Source organism: Melozone crissalis, unplaced genomic scaffold (assembly GCF_028551555.1).
Source record: "Melozone crissalis strain CALT ecotype California unplaced genomic scaffold, PUWL_Pcris_2 ptg000016l_1, whole genome shotgun sequence".
NCBI classification, from domain to species: domain Eukaryota; kingdom Metazoa; phylum Chordata; class Aves; order Passeriformes; family Passerellidae; genus Melozone; species Melozone crissalis.
This window is the reverse complement of record NW_026535794.1, coordinates 46,788,217-46,806,994: the sequence shown is the minus strand read 5'-3', so window position 1 is coordinate 46,806,994 and position 18,778 is coordinate 46,788,217. Positions and strand designations below refer to the sequence as shown.

Genomic DNA, 18,778 nt, shown 5'->3' with positions numbered 1-18,778 from the left:
TTTCTCTACAGGCAGGAAAACATACCATGTCTAAATACCTTCAATATGGACATGACAAAGTCAAGGCATAGGTCAGAGTCTATTCTGTATCTTGTAGGTACAAAATTAAGGTAACTTCAGCACTAATTATCTAAACATCATGTAAGGAAAAGATGATTAAAATTAATTATTAAGTAATATTAATTTATTTGCACTGAGTCAAAAATTAGTTTTGCTTAATGCCCATTCCCTGTAAATCTTTTACTGTGCCAATATGTAAATTCATGAGATTCTTAAGCAGCTAATAATTATCTCAACTAATCTCCGGGTGATTATGTATCTATAAGGAGTTTTCATATTTTTACGTGAAAATAGTTTACTACTACTATTTCATACAACTAATGTCAACAGTAGTAAATTGATTAACCAAAATTCTGCACAGGTAGAACAGATCCAATTCATTCTTATTTTAATTAAAATAATGAGGCCTTCATGATTTTGATGTGATCATAAAAAAAGAAAAATAAGGGAATGATATAAAACCATGACCAAATTATATCAATCACAAAATACTGGCTCAAAATCCAGTCACTATCTGGCTACCAAAAAAAAACCCTTCTAACTGCTTTTCAATTAACATTGTTTTAACTTTATTAAGACTAAACAATACATGGAATATTGCTTAATAAGACTTGACTATTTCTAGATTAATACCAGATTTATGCCTTAGAAATTGAATGGGAGGAACACTGCATGATAAAGAAGAATAAGAAAAGAAATTCCTAACTAAAACACTATATGCAGTTCACTTGCTTCACTCCATTCATATCTTTTAAAAATGGAAAAACATACAACTTATTTATCAGAAGCTTTCAATCAGCAAAAAAAAATACATCACTTAGGGTTTACCAGCCAAGTACAACAATTATTTATGGGGACAAACTTCTAGAAGAGCATGCTGTTATAGGGCAAGGGGTAAAGGTTTTAATAAAAAAAAAAGGTTGGTTTAGATTAGACATAAGGAAGAACCTTTTTTACAAGGAGGGTGGTAAAACACTGGAACAGGTTGTGCACTAGAGTGGTGGATGCACCATCCCTGGAAATATTCAGAATCAGACTGCACAGGTCTCAGAGCAATTTGGTCTAGTAGATGATGTCAATTCTCATTATAGGGACCCACTATGCCAGGTTGCTCAGGGGAAACCTAGCCATCCAACCTAGCCTTGAAAAATTCCAGGGCTGGGACACCTCTCTTCTTTTAGTATAAAACCATTCCCATCTGTCCCATTGCTATTTGCCCTTGTAAAAAGTCACACTCCATCTTCTCTGTAAGCCCCTTTTAAATACTGTCAGGCCACAAGAAGCTCTCACAAGACCCTTTCCTCCAGGCTGAAAAATCCCAGCTGTCTTAGCCTATTTTTGGAGAAGAGATGTTCCATCCCTCTGATTGTTGTTGTGGACATCCTCTGGACCTGCCCCAACAGTTCCATGTCTTCTCTGTGATGAGGACTCCAGAACTGCAAGCAGCACTACAGGTGGGCTCTCACAAGGGAGACAATCACCTCCCTCGCCCTGATGGTCACACAGCTTTTGATGCAGACCAGAATACAATTGGCCTTCCAGACTGTGAGTGCAAACTAGCGCACATCCAGCATTCCATCCATTAGAACACCCAAGTTCTTCTCATAGGGCTATTCTCAATGAGTTCATCTCCCCATCAGTATTCATTCATTTGGGATTGCACAGACACAGGTGCAGCACTTCGACTTGTTGAACTTTGTCAGGTTCCCATGGGCCCACTTCTCAAGCTTGTCCTGCTGCCTCTGGATGGCATCCCATCCTTCAGGTATGTCAACCACACCACACAGCTCAGTGTCATCTGCAAACTTGCTGAGGGTGCACTCAGTCCCACTGCCTAGATCATTGATGAAGACATTCAAGAGCACTGGTCCCAAGACAGAGACACCACTTGTCACCAGCCTCCACTTGGACACAGAGCCACCGACCACAACTCTCCTGCTGCATCCATCCAGCCAGTTGCTTATCCAACAAATAGCATATCCAGCAAATCCACATCTCTCCAGTTTGGAATTAAGGATGCCATGTGGGCCCATGTCAAACACCTTAGAGAAGCCTAGGTAGATGATATCCATTCCCTGTCCTTTGTCAACCATTGCAGTAACTCCATCACAGAAAGCCACCAGATTGGCCAGATATGATTTGCCCTTCATGAAGCCATGCCTTAACTTTGCTTCCAGGATGATCTGCTCCATAATTTTACCAGGCACAGAGGAGAGGCTCACTAGTCTGAAGTTCCCCAGATCTTCCTTTCTACTCTTATTATAAATAGGAGAGGTGTTTCCCTTTTTCCAGTTACCAGGGCTTTTCCTGACTGCTATGATTCTTCAAATACAATGGCGAGTATTTGCAATAACCTCAGGCAGTTCCCTCAGGACCCTGGGATGCATGTCATCAGGCCCCACAGACTTGTGGCTATTCAGTTTCATCAAGTAGTCCCAAACCTGCAGGAGGAATTTGGCTCTCCCAACTCCCACTACATGTTCAGGGACTTGAGGGATGTGGGAAACCTGACTGCCAGTGAAGACTGAGGCAAAAAACTCATTGAATACCTCATTCTTCTCCATATCTGTTGTTACCAGTTCTTTGTCATTTATTGGTCTCCCTGGCCTTTCTTTTCTGACATTATACTTACAGAATAGCTTCTTGTTACTTTTCACATCCCTCACCAAGTCCTGTTCTATCAGTGCTTTGACACTCTTGATCCCAACCCTACACATCTGAATGATATCCCTGTACTCTCCCCAGGTCACCTCCCTTCTGTTTCCACTGGCTGCACATTTCTTTCTTTCTTCTCAGTTTGAGGACTAGATCCTTGCTCATCCATGCCGGTGTCTGCCCTACCTTGCTTGATTTCTCTCACACTGGGATGGAGAGCTTTGTGCTCCACATGATAGCTCTAGTCAGCTGCTTTGTCCCAAAGGACAGTTTTTCAGGGCATTCACCATTCACCAACTCATTCTCATTCACCAACTCCTTAGATGTCTGGAAGTTCACTCTTCCAAAGCTCAGGGTCCTGACTTTGCTTCTTGCCAAGACCGTGCTCCTTGAGATCACAAACTCAATCAGGCCAGGGTTGCAACAGCCCAGTCTGCCTCCAAACTTAACCTCTCTAATGAGCTCACCATCTTAAACTATGAGCTTGAGCCAAATACCAGGTCATTGGTATTTGACTCATAAAGATTCAGAACATACTACAGATGTGAAAACAGAAAATACTTTCCAAGATAATTTAAACTATCAGCAAACATCACTTCACATGACAGCTGAATTCTTAGCAGAGCAGTCTCTGGTAGTGTAACTGCATGATGCCATAATAGTACAACCTGACCTTATAAAACTTTTGTGATGAATGGGTTTATAGAAAGTAAAATTTTTGTAAAGCTGAGTACTCACCATAAGTAAGGGTGAAACATAAATTTTAAAGATATATGCTTTTTCAGCTTCATTTTCTTAATAAAAAACAAGACAGCTTAAGGTAGAGTACCCTCAAGGTCTTTAAATTTTATATCTGAAGTAAACCATGAAGTTTACAATCTGTTCATTACTTAAGGGCTGTGACATTTTGTGGCTAGGTTAAGAGTTCACTTGGTTGAAAACCAGGGTTCAGCACTACTGACTCATCATTTTATCATGAGTCATTTCTAAAATGACCCATATGCTAGAATTGCAGCACTGGATGACAAACTCAACTTATAGCTCTAAGACCATGAGGAAGACTTCATAAATATGAAAAGGAGATATGTATTCTGAACAACAAAGGCAGTGTCTTGAAGTTAAGTTCAACTTTTCAAAGTCTAGGCTAACAATATTAGGTTTTTTTAAATATAAAATCAATAGCTGATCTTTATATGTCCCTTCTTGATAGTTTCCTGTTTTCATTTTAGCCCCAGTGAGTGTTCAGAGACAGCAAGGAACAAACATTTAGCAAAAGCAGCTAAGAAATGTAAAGATCTGCATTATAATCCTTTGCCACAGATTTTAAAGTTCTAAGTCACAACCAACTCTGCCTACACTATGCTTGACTACAACATTTTCATCTTTGTAGGTGTTTTCCATTTACTATTTTTAAACATTTCCATTAGCTTTGTTGAGAATTCTAGCTAAACTTATAAGGGATTTCACAGTTATTTCTCACAGCCCTGAGCCTGTAACAGTTCTGCTGAAAGTAAAAATCAATTTCATCTTACCTTTTTTGCTAACCTTCTACAACCACCAGAATACATTTTGTTTCGATCAATAACACTCTTAGCTATAGAGGTTTTCAGAAAGTGCTTTTGTGCTTCCTACACCTCACTAAGTGTTGCAGTAAATACACCTGTAGAATCAGTTCGAGAATAAATGCAGCTTTAGAAACGCTGACTGGTAAGTGTTGTAAGAGGACCATCTAGTGGTGACAACCACAATTCACACTCTGCTACTTTTAACAAAAATGTACAGTTAATCTATGCAAGCCACCAGACAACTTCTCAGTCTTTGGGTTTTTTATTCTACAGTTTTATAGTTTATTTAATTTAGATTTCAACTTTCTATGATGAGAATAAATGAGTTTGTTGTTTCTTCATCAGTTCCTGTTATGAGAACATCTGTCTCAATTCTTCCACATGTGAAAATTGCACATAGATCAAATCATTAATCTGAAGACACCAGCAAGAATGAAATTTAGAAATAAGGCTACAAAATAGGGTTTTTTACTTCACAATACTCCCCACAGAGAAATGACTAATAGATTTTTTTCTTAATACAAGAGTCAAAAAAATGAACAGTTGAGAAGTGACAGTTGCACATTTTATATTTTACATCTCCATCAGATTTCAGCCAAAGAGATGTGCTGTCAAATAGACCAAAATACTACAAGGGTCCAAGCTTGCTATAAACTTGCAGGGACAGAACAACAAAAACCTACACTAAGGAAAGCTGAATGAGAATACAATACACATCTAGCAGTGCTTGTTTCTGTATTTCAAACATGTGAAACAACTCCAGAGACATTAAAATCCTTGAATCATAGATTAGTTTGGGTTGAAAGAGCTCTTTAAAGGTCATCTAGTCCAAATCTCCCCCACAATGAGGAGGGACATCTTCTAGATCAGGTTGCTCAGAACTCCATCCAATCTGACCTTAAGTGTTTTACCACCTTCACTGTAAAAGATCTTCCTCCTTATATCTAATCTAAATTATCCCTCTTGTAGGATAAAGCCTTTGTCCTCAGCTTTCCTTTAGCTCTCTTTAAGTATGTAAAGACCACATTGAGTTCTCCCTGAATTATTCTTCTTCTCCAGGCTCAACAACACCAACTGTCTCAGCCTGTTTTTGTAGGAGACAGCTCTCTGGCCATCTTCATGGCCCTCCTCTGGACCTGCCCCAACAGTTCCATGTCTTCTCTGTGATGAGGACTCCAGAACTGCAAGCAGCACTACAGGTGGGCTCTCACAAGGGAGACAATCACCTCCCTCGCCCTGATGGTCACACAGCTTTTGATGCAGACCAGGGTACAATTGGCCTTCCAGGCTGTGAGTGCAAACTGTTGCCTCACATCCAGCATTCCATCCATTAGAACACCCAAGTTCTTCTCCATAGGGCTGTTCTCAATGAGTGCATCTCCCCATCAGTCTTCATTCATCTGGGATTGCCCAGACGCAGGTGCAGCACTTTGACTTGTTGAACTTTGTCAGGTTCCCATGGGCCCACTTCTCAAGCTTGTCCTGCTGCCTCTGGATGGCATCCCATCCTTCAGGTGTGTCAATCGCACCACACAGCTTGGTGTCATCTGCAAACTTGCTGAGGGTGCACTCAGTCCCACTGCCTAGATCATTGATGAAGACATTAAAGAGCACTGGTCCTTCTACAGATGCCCAAGGAGCACCACTTGTCATTCTATAGGATGGTGAAGGATCTGGGGAGGAAGCCTTATAAGGAGCAACTGAGGTCACTTGATTTGTTCAGCCTGGAGAAGAGGAAACTGAGAGGAGATATCATTGTGGCCTTCAACATCCTCCTGAGGGGAAGTAGAGGATCAGGTATTGATCTTTCACTCTTGTGACCAGTGACAGGACTTGAGGAAATGACAAGAAGGGGAGTCAGGTGAGGTTTAGGTTGGATACCAGGAAGCTAGTTTTTCACACAGAGAGCGGTTGAGCAGGCTCCCCAGGGAAGTGGTCACACCACCAAGCCTGTCTGAATTCAAGAAGCACATGGCGTGATTCTTGGGATGTCCTGCACAGGGTCATGGGTTGGACTGGATGATCCTGATGGGTCCCTTCAAACTCAGGATTTTCTGTGATTCTATGATACTCTAGATGCAACCACACAACTAATTCATCATCTAGTGAACAGCCCACCCATTAAAACCATCTCTTCCCAATTTAAAGAGATGGATGTTGTGGGAGAGTGTGTCAATGGCTTTACAGAAGTCCAGATAGATGACATTCATAATCCATACCTTACCCACTGATATAGTCACTCCATGGCTCCCTACCACTAGGCCACTAGTTGATCTGTCAGGACTTGCCCTTAGTGAAGCCATGCTGTCTAGAGTCACATCCCTGTTCTCCATGTGCCTTAGCATAGCTTCTAGGAAGTTCTGTTCCATGACATTTCCAGGCACAGAGGTGAGGCTGACAGGTCAGTACTTCTGGGAGGAGGGGGGTCCTTTCCAGCCCTTTTAAAATGCATTCAGTGTTTCCCTTTTTCTAGTAACCCTGGACTTCACCTGCTGCCAAGACTTTTCAAGAACCATGGAGTGTAGATTGGCAACTACATCAGACAATTCCATCAGGACTCTGGGATGCCTCTTAGTCAAGTCCCATAGACTTAGATTCCTCAGGTGGTCACAAAACCAATCTTTCGTTGGAGTGGGAGAGACTTTGTTCCCCTACTACCCCCCAGAAGACAAATTACAAGTGAAGACTGAGGCAAAAAAGTTGATGAGTTCCTCAGCCTTCCACTCATCCACTCTTACCAATTTGCTTTCTTTGACCTTCCTTTGGCTAATGTACCTGTAGAAACCCTTCCTGTTGCTCTTTGCACCCCTCACCAAGTTCATCTCCAGCTGTACCTTGGCTTTTCTAACCCCATCCCTACTCAACCAGACAGCATCCCTATATTCTTCCCAGGTCACCTCTCCCTGTCTACATTGGCTATGCATTTCCTTCTTGCCCTTTACTTTGACCAGCAGGTCTCAACTCAGACATGTCTATCTCTTGCCTTCCTTTCCCAATTTTTCACACCTGGGGATCCTGAGCTCTTGCACTCTATGGAAGGCATCCTTGAAGATCTGCCATTTTCTGAGTCCTTGTCCCTGAGGGCAGTTTCACAAGGAGTCCAAGTAACTCCTTCAAGAGTAGGAAGCTTGCCTGTCTAAAGTTCACGGTCCTGACTTTACTTTTCACCTTTCCCATACCCCTCAGGACTGCAAAATCAATCTTTTTTTTTCTTTTGTCAGCGTTAAATCCTATGGCTGAGTAGAATGCACTGTTTTACCACTGAAAGTATAGGATTAAGACCTCCATAAAAAGTAAAAAAAGCATAACCTTCAGGAAGAGAAATCTGAGCAAGACTGAGCAACTTCATAGATCAAGTTCTCTGTGTAAACTCCTACAGCATTCTTTGCTTACTCAGATGAAAAATCATGTTCCTGGGGGACTGACATTCACCCTCCTCCCCAGCACTCCCACGGCATGCTTTCCCTGCACACATGCTTTCCTCTTTCTGTTCAACTGCCATTCTCCTGCATCTGCTTCAGTAGTTCTGTGAACATGACCTGTGAAGGGCCTCTTTCACCCTCTTTCACCATTGTTTCAAACATGCTTGAGTATAGCAGTAAGACACATATTAGTCACAATAGTAACAGATGGCAAGAAATGCAAAACCTCTCCCTGTATTTTCTTATTCTACTTCCAGACTGTGGTGCAGAAAACAGACTGTTAGCAAAGCAAGCTCATTGCTGTAGGCCTACAGCACCACCATGAATTAACCTCCACTGAAGGCAAGAGACACTGTTAGTAGATGCCTGAAAAGAATTCCAGAGAAGCCTGTGGAAGGCTGATGGTAAAGAAAAAATATGTTTATTTATTTACAGACTCTCAGTGGAACACCAGACTATCTACCAAACACAGATACACATTGATAGCATGGGCAGGCTAGACCAGGACAGGGATTTGTTTACTAAAACTAACAGCACTTGCTTTCCTTTCTGGTTCACTCTGGCTCGTTTTGTGAGATGGAAATAAAACCACAATACTGTTCTTCATAAGTCTCAAGGACAAAACAAGATATAAAAGATGATGCTTTAGAAAAAAAACCTGAAACAGATTCACTGCAAAAGGCTTGAGGCAAGATTAAAAGCATTTCCTTAATAAGAAATCTAATCAGATAGTCCAGGAAAGCCACATCAAAAGAACATTCAGACCAGGATATCGACCAAAAAAAATATTCCTTCATTTCCCAAAAATAACTTTCCCCAGTGTCCATTTTGACAATTTCTCTGATGCTTCAACACATGCGTTATTAGCCTCCTATCAGGTGACTGAACATTCACTATAATTTTCCTAGATTTTGGTCTTAAACAGAAAGCATGTTGATCTTACAATATGAATATGTATTATTCATTACATAACATAAACCTCTGCCTTCTTTGTTTCTTTATGACTTGAGATCATTCTTTGTCCAACAGCAATAAACACACATATGTGAACTGGAACATGGTGAAGAAAAAAGGAAAAGGTAATTAGCACAACGTGCTAACACAGAAAACTCAGAAAAGTTTACAGAACTTACCAGAGTTCCTTCTGCTGCTCTTGCTGCTTTGTCAGGATTGGCCCTCATTTGGACCATCCTAGGTCAAGTGTTTGGCTTGCTGAGCAGGTTCTAGGGTAAACATTACCTCCTGTCTCTCTAGCTTGCAAAGACACCTTCTACATCAGATTACTTGCTTCCACCACAGCTCCTGAGACAGGTCTGGCATCAAGATTGAGCTGGTGGTCAGACTTCTACTAGACATCCATGGTAAACAAACATGCATGTAAAAAATCCAGAGAATTTCTTCTGCAGAACTGCATGGTGGTACATGTTTCCTTGCTTTATTCTTTCTGAACTGTTCCAGACACTCACAACACTTAGTTTACTATCCCCTATACATTTGTTACTGCAACTCCACTGTAGAATGTCAGAGAACATTATTCCCTCTTCTGAGATTTAGGAACCTCTGTATTGTCTTTCTGTTTTTAACACGAATTTGCCCATACCATATACACTCACTTCTCAAGATACTCATAGCCCTTACACCTTCTCACCCACATGAGCTGACCATTTTCCCCAAGGTAGCTGTAAGAAATTACTAGCTGAAAATCTCTTCAATCAGTAAGGATTTTGGTCAGCCCAGGGACAAGCCTGAGTTTGAGTTAAGGCACTGTAGCATTATTACTGGAAGGTTTTTACAGACACAGAACTGAGGGACTGTCTACATACATTTGCCATATTGATGAAGGAGACTTTCTGCCTCAGAAAGTGACTTATCACTCTCCCAACAGGTTAGAGACACTACTTTTGTTGATGACTGCCACCTCCCAAATATTTTTAGGCAACCTCTACCTCTGAAGAGAAGGAGATGTTATGCAAAGCCAATCTCAATGCTTCCAAATCAGAACACAAAAACAAGTTCACAAGTCCACAAGTTCAAAAACTACTGATATCTATTAAACTCATTCAAATCTGCAAATACACCATAAATATTACTGTCTACTGTTCTGTTTTCCCAATCTAAGTTTAAGTAGTTTTTTTAGAAGTCTGCATTACATATCTTTCAAGACACTTGATACCTCACGTTCAGCAAAAGAATATGTGAACTTTTTAACTTGCTCAGGACAAGCAAGCCCAGAAAAGAAAAACAGAATCCAAGCACAGAATAAAACAATTATTTTTAGACATTGAAGTACTTTGCAAGAGAAGAGCCAGGAATTTTGTCACATTCTTTAAAATCAATATTATCCTTGTAAACTCATATCCAGTTCAAAATGTGAGAAAATAACTATTCTGCATTTCATATTCTTCGCTCATTTCAACTTATTTTCAATGTGCATCAGATAAAAAGTTCCATGATGAATAGAAAGATATTTTTCTCTAGACAACAGCATCATGCTACCTTTCAAAATTCAGTTAAACAACTAATTATAAAGAATTTACAAGGAGCTTACCTTTTACACCACCAAATGGGCCATAAGTCATATTACAAGCAGTTCTCTGAAGATTGTGCTCATACATCAGTTTAATCTGATACTGGTTCCCATGCTCCACATTCCCCTGAGTTCCTACAAAAAACAAAGGGTAAATATTTATTAATTTGATACACACACTGTGGAAGAAGTAAAGGAGTATCAGTGTAAACAATGTGAAGGAAATGTAACTTAATTTCTAGTGACTTTTGAGATATGTAGGTTCGTACTGCTGCTTCCTGAAAAAAAAAATATCACCAAGATATAAAATTCCAAAAGTCAGAACCAGAAATAAAGTCTCATTATACTATACATGGTATAAAGACCTCACAAAAGGCTGAGATTTGATTATTTAAATGTATTTTTCATGTTGGGCACACCTCTAAGATCAGGAAAAAAGCTTTGATTCCCCCTGATCAAAGGGGCATTCTTATGATTCTCTAGCTATTTGGTAAATACACTATATCCAACAACCAGCTTCAGTAGCAATAGTTTTTGTCTCAAATTAAGCTGTAGTTGGTCTTTAGCTGCAATTTGACAAAGCTGTGTTTAGTCACACTCATCACTTGCCTTTACTTTGCCTGAAAATTGAATGGAGTGATCAGCAATGTGAAGATAAAAGACAAACATATGGTAACAAAAATAATTTTGTGATATATGTCACATTCTCTGAAAAGGTCTGCATGAATCTTAACTTCCTGACTCCTTCAAGGAACTAACAGAAAATAAAAGTCTTTCTAAAGAAACTGAAGTTCCTCTTTTGAGAATCAAGTTTTTCCTGAACCCCATGAAGAAAGTAAAGTTTATTACATAAAATAATACTTAAGGACTAATACTAGCAAAGGAAAAAAAGTAAACAAAATCCTTTTTTTTTTGTCACATCAGTTGGGAAAATGTGTTTTGCACTAAATCCTGACACAGCTTTAATTAAACATATATTATTCCAACAACAACTTAAACAACATTCTATGAAAGATTTGTAGCATATGCTAACCTTTTAGGCAATTTCTCCAAACAAATCAAACATAGTTTTGAACAATCACCTCTAAAGCAGGCCCACATTAGGGAAAAGACTGGAATAGAAATGAGGGGAAAAGCCCTGCTGGGTAGTAACTAGATAATCATCAACACTTCAGCATAAACAAGTTAGAAAGTAGTCAACCTGTGTATATTGACTGCAATATAATATCAAGGCCACATTCAGTCAGCCCTGAAGGATGCTTTCATTTGTAAAAAGAAGCAGCATAGTGATTTTTATTATGAATAACAAATATGATAGCATGTATAAAGCAAGTAAAGATGCCATTATATGAAACTGTCATTTGCCTTAAAAGCATAAAGAAGTAATGATAGTTATTTCTCAAAGGAGCTTGTTTGAGAGTACCCATTCAGATGACAGAAATTACCACTAAAGCATGAATGCTTACAGATTAGTAGGAAAAGTCTGTTAAAAGATAGCAGAATTTTACCTTTATTATTACTTAACTGCTTAAGCCATGTAGACCAAACAGCAAATTATAACTACTAAAGACTTCTAGACTTAGTATTGTAGGCTCTTAAGGCAAATTTTAAAATAAATTGTTTTAATAAAAATTGTACTGGTAGGCCATAATCCTAAGGCATAAACACTATTGCAGCAAAGAGAAAGCACAAAAACTGCAGCACATCTCCAAGAATCCCTCCTCAGCAAAGACCAATTTCACAGGTGTCTCCAGATAGGCAAAGAGAGTACATTTTTGTAACCTGACTACAAGGCTGTAAATAGGAAACAAGCTGCTCCTACAAGAAAACCATGCTCTTGTAATGAAAGGAATCAGAGAGCATGTCCCTGCATGGAGAAAATGAACAACGCCATGCTGTCTATTGAATTTTGAAGATGGGTGTACCATTAATAGAAATCTGTGCTTTGCTCTGAGCATACAGAAGAAAAAAAAAATCAAAGTACAGAATATGTATTTCATTACTAGGCTCTTCACATACAGAGAGAACACATCATATAGAATTTCCAGCCAAAGGCAGTAGAAGAAAGAGGATTTAAGACAAAACACAGTGGTTTCACCGTCTTACCGGTATTAACCTTCTGTCTTCTCATGGGCTACCTTACCAATATTCTGGCTTTCTAAAAAATTATCTGGACTTCTGAGTTCAGAAAGAATCATAATTGTTTCTTTTTAAAGAACTAATTAGGTTGGCATTATCAAACCATCTGTTCATTAACATGCGGAACAGTAACACCAATTCATAAAAACATAATGAGAACTAGTTGCTCACAATCACTGCTAACCACAGACCATCACACACATCTCAGCATCTCAGGCATGGAGCAGATCAGCAAACCTCTGCTAAACCTAATTACTAATATCTCCTCTTCATAAGTGGGCTTGAGTGAAAGAACACAACTGCAGATCTTCAGTGATGATGAGCAAACACTGTATATACCAAGTTTATCATTAACCCAATCCAAACTTTAGATCACTTAAAATCAGTGGAAAGCTTGGATCTGTAAACTAACCTGAAACAGCATACACACAGAGTTTTCGGCAATGCAACACAGCCAGATGAAGTCCTTCAGTACCACTGTAAAGAAGGGTATGAAAAACACTATTTTTAGATAAAATCAAAGAGAATTCATAAAGGATAAGATTCAAGTAATACGTGGAAATTGCTCTCATGTGTAGGCCAGATGCAAAGGTTTGGGTGTAACATACCAATGTAAAAACTCAGAAGTACTGATCTTCCTAAATTCATGCTGAAGTGTTTGGAGTTAATTTCAAAATTAAAATTAATCCTTTAAGAACATATTTTGAGATTCAAATATGAAGAGCAACCCAACTATTTTCCCAGTTTAGTTTGAAACTCATTTGAAATAAGGTGCTGTTAATCCTTCATGGAGGGACAATATGCAGATCATCCCCCCCAAACAAGCATTATTCAGCAATATCAGACACTACTTTTTTTTAAATCCACTTTTGTACTAGCTGCATGGAACCTTCAAACCTTCATATTCCTCTTCTTCCAAACACAAATAGTATTTCTAGCAAAGTACTTGAAATGTCTTAGCTCATTTCACAGAGTAAGACATTATCATTCCTGCAAAAGGTCATTCCATGAGTACTTGACTCTTTGATCTCAGAGCACAAATCTTCTCCATGGTTAGGTTTTACTTTCCTTTTTTAAATAAAGTTCTTGCTACAGTATTAGAAGTTCATTTCAAAATTAAAACAAGACCTTCAAGAACCAATTTCTAAAATAAAGTTCTCTTAAGTAGATTCTCTTACAGCCAATTAACTAAAAGGTGTTTCCCTTAGAGTCACAGTATCTCTCCTCTACCTGGCCACTTGTTTCCACTAAATTCATTGGAATTAAAGATCATCTATCCTCTATCAAACAGGAAACAATTGATCAGTATTACATCCTAGACCATAACAAGTTAGTCAAGTATTCTTAGCACCTTAAAAGATAACTTTAAATGTTAAGTTTTTCCTGTTCTATATACTTCTAAAAATTGTGTAACTCTCTGGGAGATTATCCTCTATATATACTTTAAGTAAAAATTCTCTCATATGAAGATGATTGAAGAAGCAGATCAAATGCATATTATAGGAGTCATAGATGTGATTAATAGTTTCCATCTAGAAACTGAAAACTCTCCAAAACAAAGGAAGAAAATCACATCTAATATTTAAATAAACAGCACCACAGCCTGCCATTTACTTACGAAACAAACTTTCCCACTTCCACCTGCAATACTGGTTCTCGCAGCTGCACCTCCAAGAGCAAGTCTTCAGGCTGTACTTCATCTCCAGGTTTCACAGGATGTGGATTAAAGATTCTGAGATATCCATTATAACTGCCCACAATAACTTTATCTAAAAAGGAACAAACAAAACCAACACATAGGATACTACACAATACAATAGCATGCACATGTGTAATTCAATTTGCTGCAGAGTGCTTCAAATAATACCCTAAATAAAAAGACAGAACACTGACATGATTCAACTAATGTTCATTATGTTCTGTGTCCTAGTTAACTTCAGCAATTACATTTGCAATTTCCAAATTCAATACATGAATATCTGTCAGCACCAGTGATGGCAGCAATAAAGTGTTTATGGGTAAGAATCAGGGAAAAGCCAATGAGGCAGATGTCATGGTTGGAGTCTGTTACAGACCACCCAACAAGGACAAAGAGGCAAAATATTCTACAAACAGCTTGAAGAAGTCTCACAATCACCAGCCCTTGCTCTCGTGGAGGACTTCAAGTTACCAGATGTCTGCTGAGAATATAACACAGCAGAGAGGAACTGTCTAGGAGATTTCTGGAGTGTATGAAAGATAATTGCCTTACACAACTGCTGAAGGAGCCAGCTAGGGAAGGTGCCCCACTGGATTTGCTGTTTGTGAACAGAGAAGGATTTATAGGTGATGTGATGTTTGTAGTGAGCACAGCGATGACAAAATGTTATTTTCAGTTCTTAGAGAAGGAAGGCGGGGGAACAGAGACCTGCTGTCATGGACTTCCTGAGGGCAGATTTTCACCCATTTAGGAGAGTGGTGGACAGAGTCCCTTGGAAGGCAGTCCTGAAGGGCAAAGGGGCCAGGAAGGCTGAACATTTTTAACAAAGGAAGTCTTAAAAAGTACAGGACCAGGCCATCCCCATTGCCAAAAGACAAGTTTGCAGGGAAGAACACCATCCTGGCTGCACAAGCTTTGGCTGGAACTCAGGAAAAAAAGAAAATATGACCTTTGGAAGAAGGAACAGCTGAATCAAGGGGGCTGAATCATAAGGTTTTGCAGGAAGAAAATTACAAGGGCCAAAATCCAACTAGAACTTAATCTAGCAACTGCCATAAAATGTTTCTATCAATATATCGGCAACCAAAGGATGGCCAAGAAGAATCTCTATTTTTTGTTGGATATAGGGGGAAATATAGTGACAAAGGATAAGGAAAAGGCTGAGGTACTTAGTACTGCCTTTGCCTAAGTCTTCAATAGAGCAACAGTAGTTCTCTGGGTACCCAGCCCCTGAGCTGGAAGACAGGGACAGGGAGCAGAATGAGGCCCCCATAATGCAAGGAGATGTGATCAGCATTCTGCTACAACACTTAGACACAAACACAAGTCTGTGGGGCCAGATGGGATCCACCCAGGAACACTGAGCATGGAAGTGCTCACCAAGCCACTCTCCATCATTTACCATCAGTAATACCAGGGAGCTCCCAGACGACTGGAAGCTAGCAAATGTCATGCCCATCTACACAAAGGGTCAGAAGGGGGATGCAGGGAACTACAGGCCAGTCAGCCTGACCTCAGTACCAAGGAAAGCCATGGAGCATATCATCTTTAGTGCCATCACGCAGCTTGATGGGACAACCAGATCAAACCCAGCCAGCAGGGGTTTATAATGTGCAGGTTCTGTTTGACCAACCTGATCTCCTTCTCGGACAAAGTGACCATCTTAATGGAAAAGGGACAGATTGTGGATGTTGTTTACCTCAACTTTAGTAAACCTTTGACAGCATTTCCCACAGCGTTTTCCTGGAGAAACTGGATAGTCACAGCTTAGACAGGTATATTGCTTACTGGGTAGAAAAAAGGCTGGGTGGCTGAGCCCAGAGAGTGGTAGTGAACTGAGTTACATGCAGCTGGTGACCAGTCATAAGTGACATTCCCCAGGGCTCAGTACTGGGGCCAGTCCTGTTTTTTACCTTTATCAACAGCCTGGAGGAGGGGATCAAGTGCACCCTCAGGAGGCTGCTAATGACACTAGGCTGGGTGGGAGGGTTATCTGCTGGAGGGTAGCATGGCTCTATGGCAGAATCTGGACAGGCTGGAACAATGGGTTGAGGCCAATTGTATGAGGTCCAACAAGGCCAAGTGCCAGGTCATTCCCTTCAGTCACAACAACCTCACACAACACAACAGGCGTGGGGAAGAGTGGCTGGAAAGCTACCCTACAGAAAAGTACCCAGGGTGATGGCTGACAGCAGCTGAGCATGAACCAGCATGTGCCCAGGCGGCCAAGAAGGCCAATGGCATCCTGGCTCCTACTTGAAAGTGAGTGGCCAGAAAAGTATCGCCCCTCTGTATTCAGCACTGGTGAAGCTGCACCTCAAATACTGTATTCAGTTTGGGGCCCCTCATTACAGGAAAGCCATGGAAGTGGTGGAGCATCGCCAGAGAAGGGCAACAAAGCCAGTGCAGGGCTTAGAGGTGAACCAGGGGCTGTAAAACTTAGATGGAATATTAAATTTTACCAAAAGGGTTGTGAAGCACTGGAAGAGACTGCCAAGGGAAGTGGCTGAACCACCACCCCTGCTGGTATTTAAAAGATGTGCAGACATGGTGCTCAAGGACGTGGCTTAGTAACAAACACAGAGGTTTGCTGCACTCAATGATCTTAAAGGTCTTTTCTGACCTAAATGACTCTTATGACTTTCTAGTGAAAAAGGTTGTACACCAAATCAATAACAGCTCAACTTTATTCAAATTATCCTGAAAAGGGAGAACCTTACATTAAAATAGTTTTAGAGGAGTATGGCAGCAAGGAAGTCAACCTCAAGTACCTCTACCAGGCAAAAACAAAGTTCCAAGGTGAGCATGATATCATAGAGACACCAAGAATTTATTCATTTTAAAAAATACACACACAAAAACTCTCCCTGACAGAAAGATTATTTCACATTATTAATGACTACACAGAAACATAAGGTTTACTCAAGCACAGTCACTAACTTCAATTGTCACTTATTTTCCAGATAAAAAGGGTTGTTTATTGGTTTTTCTAAATTTTTAACTTCTTAGCTCTCACCTTTCTTTTTTCTCCCCCCAGGTTTTTAGAAGTCACAATGTGTTTGCTCCCGTGACTAACTGAAAGTTCTTTATTTTAAAAATATCTACCATTGAGAGAATAAGACATGAGAGAAGTTACTAGTGAACACAAGCAAGAATTAACATATTTAGCAGCATACAAATATAAAAAGACAGAGAGCACTGAATTTGTCTTCTTAAGCCTACAAGGACACATTAAAGACAGCAGACCTAAAACTAACTAGCCAACTAACCTGGCTAACAAGCTTTCAGCATGCATTGCTCAAAGCAAACCTACAGCTGTGTGGCTTAAAAGCCAGCAATTTTAAGTCTGAATTTACCTTGTCCACTGCCACTATTATCAACATCAGCAACACACAGACAGCCTTGGTCAAATTCTTCCTTTTCTCCAAGTATGGTGGACCACCAGTCTCTAGCTTTAAACAAGGACATTCTTCTTTACTGAAAAAGAAACAAACCATTGTTAAAGTTTATATTAATAGATGCAATTGTTTATACAAAAAACTTTTTCTTTGTAAGTAACAGGTTTCCTTAAGTATATTACACCTCTCAATTTCACATTGCACTAGTGTGAGCTAAATAAATGTTAATTTCAGGTGTCTGGCGTTTCTGGTTATACAGTTCTGAAAACAACCCGAGGAATATTACAGTCAGATGAATTAGATGTGACAGACACTGCTAGTTATATAAAGAAAATGCAACACAGTAACAGACTTTTAAAAACTGTTAAATGCTAAATGCCTTCTGTTGCAAGCACTAAGTAATAAAAAGTTTTTAAAGTCACAGAACAGAGTTCTCTTCTTTCACCAAGGAGTACCAACAAAAAAAAAAAAAAGGCAAAAAAATTCTGATGCAAGTCCTCTGCAAGAGAAATTATTTTTAGACAAGTAAATGGAGACATAAACAGACGACATCAAAACTTCCACCGCATAATCGCCTTGAAGATGCTCCAGTGACACGACTAAAGAACTCGGTCATACAGGGCACAAATCAGCTTTTCTGCTCCCTACCTGATGTTATTTTAAGAAGGGGGGAGGGAAGGAGCGAGGAGACTAATCCCTTAGCGGGCAGCTCGACAATAACATTATCCTAGCTCAAAACTCACGGCTCCGTGCCTATGGACCCGGACGCAGTCGATCCCACAGCCCGCACAGGAGGCGAGGGGCGGCCGAGCACCGACAGCTCCAGCGGGACGAAGGGAAAAATACGGGATTCGGAACAAACGCAGACTGATTCGGAACGCAGCCTGCAAGCCCGCGCCTTGCCTCTTTCAAGGAAACCAAGTCCGACAAACAAAACCACGTATTTTCCACCTTTTTCACTGTCGCTATGCCCGCTAGGCAACCCGCTGCCGCCGGGTGCGGGCTGGCACAGCACAGCGCTCCACACACACCCCCTCACTCCCTGCTGCCCTCCCTCATAGAGTCTCTGAGCAGCACACACAGCACCCACACCGAGCCTGGGACACGGACACGGACACGGACACAGACACAGATACAGACACACATCCCCGTGCAGCCGGAGAAAACAGACGGAGCCCGGCGGGGGCTTACTTGGGCGGGAGGCGACAGCTCCCTGGCACGGCGCAGTCCGAGCGGCAGCCCCGCTTCCTCACAGGAGCTCCTCGCTCAGTGGCGGCCCGAGGCGAGGCACAGAGCAGCAGGGCTACAGGCGC

The 18,778-nt window shown here is 40.5% G+C and overlaps 1 protein-coding gene across 1 annotated transcript in view; it reads right to left on the bottom strand.

Annotated features, from left to right (window-relative positions):
- Nucleotides 1-18,703, bottom strand: part of BBS9 (Bardet-Biedl syndrome 9) — a 283,769-nt gene extending 265,066 nt beyond the window's left edge. Inside the window, exons 1-5 of the mRNA XM_054273742.1 lie at nt 18,657-18,703; nt 17,424-17,544; nt 13,987-14,137; nt 12,781-12,845; nt 10,251-10,364 (exon numbers count right to left, since the gene is read on the bottom strand). Coding sequence (XP_054129717.1) covers nt 10,251-10,364; nt 12,781-12,845; nt 13,987-14,137; nt 17,424-17,535 — 442 coding nt within the window. The 5' untranslated portion in view covers nt 17,536-17,544; nt 18,657-18,703. The remainder of the gene's footprint in view (nt 1-10,250; nt 10,365-12,780; nt 12,846-13,986; nt 14,138-17,423; nt 17,545-18,656) is intronic.
- Between the last annotated feature and the right edge of the window lie 75 nt (nt 18,704-18,778).